The 11,602-nt window shown below is 32.8% G+C and overlaps 1 protein-coding gene across 1 annotated transcript; it reads right to left on the bottom strand.

The window, feature by feature from the left end:
- Window positions 1-5,054: 5,054 nt before the first annotated feature.
- LOC146538924 (uncharacterized) lies at window positions 5,055-10,719 on the bottom strand. The gene is made up of 2 exons (XM_085185814.1): window positions 9,520-10,719; window positions 5,055-5,991 (listed from the first exon to the last, which is right to left on the bottom strand). Exons 1-2 carry the CDS (start codon window positions 10,566-10,568, stop codon window positions 5,622-5,624), a joined length of 1,419 nt encoding a protein of 472 aa, XP_085041940.1. The 5' UTR covers window positions 10,569-10,719; the 3' UTR covers window positions 5,055-5,621.
- Between the last annotated feature and the right edge of the window lie 883 nt (window positions 10,720-11,602).

Raw genomic sequence — 11,602 nt, 5'->3', positions numbered from 1 at the left:
TTGTATTAAATTTTAAATAAGATAAATGCTGAAAATAAAAATAAAACCTACTCTTTAATTTATTGGTTTTTTTTTCTTGATTTGTAAAGTTATTATATTTTATTATTGTAAATCCCTTGAAATCGAGCCAAGAAAAGATACTCGGCTGCCATTTTACGACTACAATGCACTCTGTGCCCGTCATCTGATGTGGATTTTATAAAAAGGGCGCCACAGCTTTATCCACTGTAGTTTTTGGATACATATTTCAGCTTTTCTCTTAAACAGTATTTCACCACAGGCGTGCAACCTGAACGCTTGAAGTAGTGACTTTGGAAGTCGTTCAAGAGATTACGTCGCTAAATTGGCCACTGCAAAGAAAACATGAGGATGCGCCCAAAAGTTGACATTATGTGACTGTAGTGCTAACTCATAAACGATGACCCACTTGCTCGGCTGCCAAACTTATACACCTGTTGGTACGTTGATTTGATTAGGGCAACGAACAATAGTCAATGTGGTCAAACATTAGCTAACATTTACATATAATAATTTCCATTTAAAGATATGAAATATATAAAAAAATATCCATTAAACATACCACAAAAAACCACATACAAATATATTCAAACCAGTACTCTATCCACCGCGCTAAACACCATTCCATTCCGATCAACGTCAACCACTATCGCACCAGACAGGCGTATCTGCGTTGTCTTATCATTGGCGTTGCCCACGCGCAGCTATCACTTCAGAGACAGCAACTACGACTCGCGATAGTGCATAGATACGGGCCGCACACGACGTGTTTCTTATACTAACTTATTATTTATATATGAAATAATGGAAAAGTAAGACTTTATATTTTTAAGAAGAGGAGAGAGAGAGAGAGAGATAGTAAGAAATTGAGGTCTTTGTAGCGGAGGAGCACAAAGGTGTGTCTGTAACGCGACGGTTGTGGATTCAATCCGCCATTTGGGGTACTAAATTATTATTTTCATTTTTACGCCCTGGCACCAAGGCTAAATTCCGGCGTTTAGTTCCAACATTAAAAGCGCAATGTCTCGAAAATTTCGGCAGAATATTGGGAATGAAATGTTTTAACACTAGGTTCCCTCTATCTGCTTTGTTGAAACAATGTCTTTAGCGGGATTTCATCATACTGTATTACATTTTATTAGGTACAATTTTGAACGAACAGAGGCCCTAATTTACAAAAAAATTTTTTAAATTTTGCTTGTAAATTTTCAAATATTTGGAATTATATACAAATAGCAATATTAAAAGACTATTTTATACAATAATTTAATTTTATAAGAGGTGTGAAAAACAAAAAACAGAGACTAAAACAAAAAAAAACTAAAAAAAAAGGTTAAAACTCACGATTCACATTCGCAGTACAAAGACAAACAGCCCGAGCGGAACCGTGTTTAACATTCGTAACAGCGAACACTCACGTTCCGACCGCATTGTCAAAACACCTTATACAATTTTACGAATATAAAAAAAAATAAGGTTCCCGTGTGTGGTCCTTGCGAATAAAAGTACCAAATACGACATTATACTTAACTAAAAACCACTCGAAAGTAAATATTTTTCAAACACCGCTAAAGATAACAATGCTTGCAAAAAATTTCTTTAAATTTATACTTTGGCTCAGCGGGATCGCTGGGGTGATTGTTACGTTACTTCTAATTTGTATGTCATTTTTGACTATAGATTGTTTAAGATTCATCTACCGATATTATGTTGTCATATTGTTTGATAATTCTTAGTGAAAACCATTCTTTTGTAAAACTAATATTTAAAAAATACATTATAAGATATTTTAAAAAATATATTAGGTTATAGAAAAAAATATGAATGAGGTACCAATTATGGTAAATAAATTAAAAAATATCAATAGTTTTAAAATATTTTCCAGCAAAATATTAAAATAAATCTATTTTATCACAAACATGTTTTCCAATAAAAAAAAATAACCTGAACGTGACCAAAGTCGAATAAAATGGCAAAAAATAAAATAAAAAAAAAACAACATTACCTACGATACAAGAAACGACTCACGCATTCGAAATTTAAAATGCGAATAACTGACGAATGCGAAATGCACATCTACAGATAATACATAAACTAACCTAACCTTTTTAACACATCATAAATTTCCAAAATTTGATAGAAAAAAAAAGGATTAGAAAACATTTGGTCCATTATAAATTTGTTTTGTTAAGAAAGGACTCGTCTTTATGTCATTTTGATACACTCTTAACGCTTTTGTGCTCTTGGATCGACAATGGGACCTTTTTATTGTGTTATGTGAGTATATCTCATGCTCTCACATCGATTTGGCGTTGAATTGAATCGATTTTTCAAGCTTGGTAGTCATCTTTTGTTGCTAATAGCCACGTAAGTTTTAGTTTTTTTTAATTTTTAAGTTTACAATTAATTGTTTATAATTTTAATCTGTAATACATGTTTTATTTTAAGCATATTTTTATTACATAAAATGTGAAACAGATGTAAAAAAGATTAGAATTATAGTAAAATATAAAAATATTAGCAAATATATTATTGTTTAATCTTCATGTATTATATTATATTTAATATAAAACGTGTGCAATTTTGTTAAGAAAAAAATAAATTGTGATAGACATACCTAGGTTTTTTTATTTTGATGATTTAAATTATTACTATTATTACAATTTTTTGACAGAGGTACCCCCACTGCGTCACAAGGGTGTCATATTTAGTTTATAGTTATATTCATGTAAACAGTACCTAATATTTTAAGTATTATTTAAAAAATAAAAGAAATGAAACGAAGTTAAAATATTGAAAGTTCTAAACATTGACCTAATGACATATTGAAAAAAACTACTAGCGACATCTATTATAACTATTAAGAACTATTTCTATTTTACAATAAAATGTTTTATAATAAAGTCGATTTTTTATTTAGTAAAAAATGATATGTTTTATAATAATGAATGATAAACAGGCATCATGGCGCAGTTAAATAATGTTTGACGTTATCAGCATTGCTCGTGGGTTCGATTCCCTTTCGGGGACTATGATTATATTTCAATTATTTTTATTTGTCTTATCTCGTAAAACGAGAGGCTTGAGAGTTACGAGACACACACCTAAAATTACTCTTTTTTCAATAAAATCTTGATATGAGTAAGTGCAACAATTTGAATGTAGAGTTATCGTTTATAATAAAGGACTCTAAGAAAACATGTTTCAATATCTCTGCGATTAAATATTTTTATTTAAGGAAATTAAACTAAATAAATCTAAGAAAACTGACAGAACAACTTTAATTGGATAATTAAAAATCAACAGTCCTAGAAAAACGCACTCTTAAATAATTAGTGAGGACAAGAGTGCGCAGTTAAGGTTATTTATTAGACACAACAGTAGACAATTTAGATCGTCATAAATTCTTCAAAAGTATAGTGACTTACATGAATTCTGACATAGACAATATTTTTCATGTTTATTTGACAAATGAAATTTATGGCAAACCTTACATTATGAATACGTAACTGTGCACTGCGCATTCTTACCCTATATAGTGCAGTCATTGTGATGCACAGGTGGACGTATCAGACTATAAACATTGTGGTTGTGGGTTCGATCCACATTCGGGGGAATGAGTTATATTGTTTTGAGTAAAGTTAGAAACTGAGCAGAATATAGAGAACATCTTTAGCACCAGATTTACTCTGCCTGTCCTCCTATATACCTATGCTTGGAGATAAGAAAAAATCAAATTTTTATAGTTTTCATAATGAGGCCGTCATGGCGCAGCGGCACAAGACGTGACTGTAACGCGACGGTTGTGGGTTCGATCCCCACTCGAGGAAGTGAAATATTTATTTACATTTATATTTCCATTTCTTCTCTCTGGTGTCGATTCAAAGCTCGGCGTTAAGTTCTGCCTCTCAACATGCAATGCCTCCAGAATTCGGCAGAAAGTGGGGAACGGAGTGTCTCGACACTAGGTTCCCTCTGCCTATCCTGCTGTATGCGGGATACAGCGTGAAGCTGATAGTTTTCATTAATTCTATTTCCATTTTTACTTGAACCATATTATTGAGAAATCTAATATTTAATTGAGGCTGACGATGTAATTTTAAAGATCATTTGTATGGACCGTATGTAGGAGTGTTGCCTTTTATTTTATCTGTTATGGTTAAAGAAATATTTTAATGATACGTAAAACATTTTAAAGCTAGGGCACAATATGTGAGTGTTAGTGTGACGATAGTGCGTTCAATTCTCACTCGGGAAATAAATATTTATTATCTTCATTTCCTACCTCTGCTATCGAGGTAAAAGCACGCAATGCCACAAGAATTCGGCAGAAAGTGGAGAATGAACGTTTTGTAAGTAGAGAACTGAGTGTCTTATCACTAGGTTCCCTCTGTCTACCCCGCTATGAGCAGCGTGCTGCGTGAAGCAAAAAAAGTAATGGATTTTTTTTGTAGAAACGGCTAGAAGAAGCTAGAACTTTCCAATAAAATAGAGCAGGCATATAGCAGGAGGACTCAAAATACTCTGTTAAGTAGTACCAGTCAAGTACAGCATGCTATATCTCAGTTTTTCTTTTTTAAATATAAATTTAAAAAGAAACTAATTCAATGTAATTTTTATGATTAAGATAATGAATTTGGGTAAAAGTAGTCATTGTATAAAAAATATTTATTAATGAAAATTTTAAATGTTTTTACGATTGCCTTCAAATTTACCACCGTTATTAATACAATTTTATATAAAGTAATAACTAAAAAGTTTATTTAAGTGAAGTTTGTAAGTAAATATAAATATAGAAAAGGAAATAATAAAATTATTAACAATAGTAGGTACATATCAACCTTACCTCATATAATAATTAAAAGTTAAAAAACATTTTAATTTGCAGCATTACGTTATTACGTATGCTTTAATGTATTTCTTTCGAATTGAAAGATAATAAAAGACAAATATAAGGATTCAAAGATTTTATTATAATAAAATATTTACTAAAATATTTTGTACAAGACACTATATATTCACACAAATAATCTTTACCTAAAACAAAAAGGAAGACGAATATGAAATTTGAAAGTTTACTTAAATTAAGTTTTGATTTTATCATAATCTAACAATTGAGGACGGATCCATTATAATTGACTTAGCCACTTATAATATATATTTACATTATTTTTATAATACACATATGAGATCAGCAATGTACAATATATGTGAAATGCAGAAATAATACTAGAAATCTATGTTTTTTTTTATATTGCATAATACTTAACTAAAATACCTCCAAACGTATAGACAGATGTATATGTTTAATTAATACAAATTTAACAAGAAATGTATAATTGTGCAGATTTTCATTAGGTTAATAGAGAAAAAAATATTTTATTTAATTTTTTACTTAGGCAATGATGAAATATATAGAAACCCATTCATACTAAAATTAGTTATGATAAATACATAATAAAAATCTGCAGCCTAATTTGAAAAAAAAAAAACAACTTATACAGCATGTTACATAAAAAATATTCAATTAAGTTTTCTAATAAGGCACTGGAAATCATCAGTCTTTTATTTAAGGCTAAACTTAAAAATAACTTGAAAAACACTCAATTCTCTTCTTCAGTATCTAAATTATCGATAGGAAAATTGGGATTTAATAATGAGGACTTGTCTCCTCCACTAGGAGAAGATGAAGAGGATATACTAACTAGATTGTGTGTTAGGCTGTGTCGCCGTAGATCACAATTACGCCTAAACACTTTCCCACAGGCAGTACAATTATAAGGTTTAATATCTGTATGGGTTAATAAATGGGTTTTTAGGTTCGATCGCTGGTTGAAGCTTCTACTGCATACTGGGCACTTATGTGGGGATTCTTCCATATGTAATATTTTATGGACTGCCAAGGTGCGTGACTGGCAGAAACCTTTGCCGCATTCGAGACATTTGAATGGTTTTTCTTTAGAATGTATGTATCTGGAACAAAGAGAATATCAGTTTAGTTAAATCTTTAAATGTTGATATTATGATTAAAACGTTTTGATGGTGTTGTTGAGGTGTGTTTTTTTTAATTTCACAGTGTATCCCACACTGATCAGGATAAGCAAAGGGAAACTAGTGTTGAGACACTCTATTCTCCATTTTTCACCGAATTCTCGAAGCATTGTCTTGTCTCGACACCAGAGCGAATAAAAAAAAAATCTTCAAATGGGGATCGAACCCGCAACCTGTTGTGCATACAGTTACACGTTTGTGCCCCTGACTTATGTTTCCTATATCATGTTTTTCATCATCACAATTTGAAATGGTGAAGTATGACAATGCAATTGTATGTTAACATTGTTATTATGCATATATATTATAAAAAAACATAAAAATCTTTTAATATTTAAGTTCTAACGATCAGTTATCTATAGTAAAGTATTAAAAATAACATTGAAAACTCCAAATACAGGATTTCGAATCAATATAAATATAATAAAATGTTTAAAATGTTCTTTCTCAACTAATACATTTCTTATTTAAATGCAATTATCATAAATATATCCCACATAAGTGCTATATTGAAGGCTCATTTTGAAAACCTTGTAGTACGATGTCGGGAACAAACAAGGGCCCTCGGGATATGTGTAATAAATCCGCGTACCCTCTCATTTCTCTCTCAATGCCATCAATTTACGTAACTTAAGAACTAAACTGTTAAATTTTTGTATTTTTCTTTTAGCTTCAAGCTTTATAACTGGGTAAACAAATAAAAATCTAGGGCCGTATTAATAAATTACTTTCCAGTCTGAGAAGTTTTCACTCAATCAATCTTCGTTTTTATTCATATATATAAATTTATGAATAAAAACAGCATCTCAAGATCGATCTCAGACTTGAGATGTTTATAAATACGGGCTCTAAAGTCAAGACGCTTTTTCTGTGCTTTCCGCGCGATGTAAAATCAAAATAATTTAAAAATAATATTTTTGTGAACTAGAAATCGAACTCACACCCATCACTGACAATTAGACAACGACAGGATGGGCCCCAATCTTGTTAAAATGATTACCAATAAGCAACCTTCCTGTTCCATCGGTCGTATCCTCATCAATTAAACGAGTGCTCCTAACTTAAAAGGTCATTTAATGAGCATCCAAACTTTTACATTTGCATTTAAATGTTCAAAGTGGTTTTTATTACATGTATAAACGAGCTAAGATAACCAAACTTCCTATATCTGCTTTTTAATAGCTTTAACTTGTATGATAAATCACGTAACTATACAAGGTTATAGCTTGGAAAAAACAAAAGTTATATGGCTCGTAAGATAACAACTAATTTCGTTTCAACTATTATTACAACTTAATGTATTTCGTTATTTTTTCCGTTGTTCCCACCGTTAAATTCGAACTGGATACAGAATACTAAAATTGATTTAAAACATAGAAAACCTAATAATTACAGTTCTCAAAGCTATAATCAATAATACGAACGAGATACTAGAAATCGAGAGACCAATTCAAAAACTCGATAAACAAATACACTTGACTCGACCAGAGGAAATACCGACGTGTTCAAAGTAACGTAATACGTGTAATAATAGTTGAGATAACGATAACTGACGATTAAGAGGTCCAAGATGATGAATGAAAAAATGATTTGGATATAAAAGATGATGATGACGATTAGGATGCGCGCGCGCAGCCGACCGTGCTGACACCGGCGCGGGCGCAGTTAGGCCTAACTCGGGGCATCGCGACAACGTTGATAAATGAAACCTGCTATAAATATTGATAGCCTATAAAATTCTAGTTGAGGCTTATTAACTTTAAAACATGTCATAGTAATGTGCATTTAGGTTTTCATCTTAACGACAGGTTTTAGAGTTAAAAGAGTTATTTAAAAATAACGAATATAAAATTCATTATTGTCTTGATAAATTAGTATAATTATGTGTTCGTGCATATAAAAAATATATTTTCGTTTAATTGATTTTTTAAAAAGCAAACGCATTTGAACATTAAAACTAGTAAAACTTAAGTTGATTAATTTATTATTTTTTTAAAAAAACAACATTAATAAATTTACATTATAATAGTACACCCCTAAAACATACTCGTATCTTCAATAATAACGATACAATCGAATTTCCTTTCGAAGTAAAGATATTAAAATGCCGTAAATAAAAAAGTCATGAACAAACACAGTCTTAATTTGGTATGCGCAAGATATTTAACCAGGCAACTTATTTTTTTGTCGTCCACATTAATCCCCATGTCAGGACCACGTGCTCGGTTAAAAAAACCTGAAGGTTCCACTCCATTATAATGTACCGTGTCAACGGACATCGATTGAATATCGACAGGCGGGGTCGGGCCCGGGATAACCCTCCGGCGTCTACATGAAATTTATTTTATTACCACTAAGATACGGTGATTTGGGTAGAAATCGAGAGACAGGTGTGAAAAATTCAACACCTTTACATCTTTGGGTGTGGAACTCGAACAGATAAGTAAAGAAATAGATACTCCTAAGTATACGTTAAAACTTGTTGTTGATACAATACGTGTAATGGCGTTGTTTATCGAGTTCATCGTATAGATTTTGTTTGTTTTCTTCTTTTAAATAAGATTGAGGTTGTTTTAACAATCAATAATTTCTGATAAATGAGATATGCCGCACGAGTTTCTAAGGAATTCGATGTTAAAAACAAAAGGAATATTCAAAATTAAAACATTCAGCTCTTCTCGGATTAGCAGTGGTTTTATAAAATAATAAACGAGCGTGACGAACGACTCGTCGATACCATCTGCCCGGTCCGTACTTAACCCTTTTTGTTTGAAATATTTTTCTACACCGCCATTATTCAAAAGTTCATAATGTTTCGCGTAGAAATCCGAGGACCGAATCTTTTATTGATATCGAAAATGAGAATCGTGATCCTCTCAAATGTTTTTAGACGCGGTTTATTGTTATTTTATTTTATAATTTTTTAGAGGTCATCGTGGCGCACTGGCACAAGGGTGTGACTCTAACACGAAAGTTGTGGGTTCGATCCCCACTTGAGGTAATGAAATATTTATGGGAACGGAGTGTCTAAACACTATGTTCCCTCTGCCTACCCTGGTGCGTGCGTGAAGCTGATATTTTTTATTTTATAAATATCGGCCGAGCCATCCGTTACGGTGTTTAAGTACTATAAAATAAAGTTGAAAACATCCATTGATTCAGCTATTTATTTGGTGGGTCGAGATAAGATATAATTAATGTGTTCCGTGAGTAGAGTAAATTGTAATTATATGGTCCATTCGAGTGTTAAGATATTGACACGAGCATACCTGCCTATGAGGCAAGAGTGTTTAAGTTCACATTACATGTAACATTAGATGATGATTAATAATAAATAACATAATAAATGTTATTTTACATTATTAAGATTCAGATAAATGTTATATTTAATATTAAATTACTTTAAATAGTCATAAAATTATGTAATTATAATATAGTTATTTCATTTACCTGTGGTCTCTCAGATGATCTTGCCGTCGGAAAGCCTTTCCACAGATGTCACACGAGTAAGGTCGTTCGTCTGTATGGGTTCTTTCATGTATTAAAAGGTTATAGGATTTTGTAAATTGTCGATTACAAAATTTGCAAATAAATTGTTTTTTCGTTCTCGGTCCGCTACCTGTGGTTTTTTGTTTATTTGATATACTGCTGGTTGAAGATGTTGAACTATTAGTTGACTTTGAACTTGAAGAGTTGGATGGTTGCGGGGAAAGTGGAGGTTGAGAGGGGCTTCCATTCATTTGTTGTTGATACATCGCATTCATTAAAAGACTTGGGTAACCGTTATCTAAGCTTTGTGTTGAACTATAATTATAAGCCTTTGACGTAGATTCTAAATGTTGCTCTAATGTAAAATCATCTTCATTATCAAGTAACGCCAAGTCTTCTTCCACTTCCTCAGATAAATCAACATCTTCAGCAGCTATGTCATCAGGCAATGGATATTCTTCAGGAGTCTTCGGTGACATTATCCTTGTAACACTTTCAGATACGTCTGTTTCGGTTATCTTAGCGCTTGCCGTCGCAAGCCTTAATATGTCTTGTTTTGTTGAGGTATTGTTTTCAGACGTATTTGGTTGTGTGGAACTATTGACAGATGACACTGTAGTGAGACGTTGTAAAGTTAAATATGACTCTAAAGCCTGTAAGTTTAAAGCTGCAGCGGCCGCAGAATTCGAAGGAAGAAGAGCAGCCTGTTGTAATGAACTCATCATGGCATTTTGAAGTGATATGACCACACCTTGTAACGACCGTTGAAGCATGTTCTCTTGTAGTAACGCAGCGGATGCGATAGATAAGTTAATGTTCGTGGTAGATGATGTACTGGTAATCTTACTTGAATTGCTTTTGGCATCCTCGGAGGACGTCTCGATGCTGACAACACCACTCATGTCCGTTTTATTGTCTTGTATCTGGAGGTTATTTTTCAGTTTGATGATAGCGCTTTCCAATGAATTGAGCGTAGTCTTATTAGTTCGGGAGGTGCTTTGTTCTTGCATGTTGTTCAATAGATACAGGTAGTATCATCAGGTGGTCACAGTGCACGTGTGCGCGTTGTGGGGCGCGGTGGGGGGTGCGCGTGCGCGTGCGCAGTCGTAGTGGTGCGCGGCGTGCGAGGCGGCTCTGCGGTGCGACGCGACTGAGCCGGCGGGCAGCCCGCGACCGCCCCGCCCCCGCCTCCCCCTCAACAACCCGCCTCACAAAAGCTCTCTATTTTAGGCAACTCTTTGTACAGTAATGGTCACCTCACGTTGCCCTATACGCCGCACGGACACGTCCATGAGAACATTGCGCCAGATTTGTTGTGGCCCTTACGAGTAATGAGATTCTGAATGGAATCGGTCGAACTATGGGAAAACAATTCGATCGACCCATTTGTTTTTTTTGTAGGTCATGTCACACGCTTTTACTATTTCAAAATGCTTTGTTTTGTGTCAATTTGTTTGTTTCTATTGAAGAAACATCACTAAGTGTCTCTAGAAAAGCTGTAAATTGTTTGTTTGTTTAGTACTACTATACTGTACTTTAGTATGTAAAAGGAACTTACAATTTTAATAAATATTTACATTACTTTATAAATTCAGCGGAAAGTGAGGAACGAAGTGTTTTAACACTATGTTCCCTTTGCTTACCCTGCTGTGTGCGGGATATAGCGTGAAGCTGATAAAAAAATCACTCAATTGTTTGCAATTGTTTGAATATTTGCAAATCGCACATGTAGGATACATAAAAACGTTATGAGCTTTGGTGCATATAAAGCTCAAGCAGAGACAAAAGAGGATTTTATCCAAATAAACCAGTGCATGCTGGTGTCGTATTTGGTGTTTTCCATAGACTTAGAATAAATATTGAGTAATTTACAATTTTTTTATAAATATTACTTCTTGTTATTTTAAGTTTCTTTTATCGTCAATATTGTTAGATAAATTATTTCATGATATTAAATGACAACTAAAGCAGATTTGACAGCCATAAAAATACTCTTCACAGTGGAACATTTTTAAAAACGTCACATAAAATAAATAAATTATAA

Source organism: Heliconius melpomene, chromosome 5, assembly GCF_056956725.1.
Source record: "Heliconius melpomene rosina isolate 202511_hmr_F chromosome 5, ASM5695672v1, whole genome shotgun sequence".
Taxonomy (NCBI): Eukaryota; Metazoa; Arthropoda; class Insecta; order Lepidoptera; family Nymphalidae; genus Heliconius; species Heliconius melpomene.
Note: the sequence above shows the minus strand (reverse complement) of the source record. Positions and strands in the feature narration are given on the sequence as shown.

Coding starts and splice junctions, on each gene's coding strand:
- LOC146538924 (XM_085185814.1), bottom strand. CDS start 10,568: ATGCAAGAACAAAGCACCTCCCGAACTAATAAGACTACGCTCAATTCA. Junction 5,992..9,519: donor GATCATCTGAGAGACCACAG/GTAAATGAAATA, acceptor TCTTTGTTCCAG/ATACATACATTCTAAAGAAA.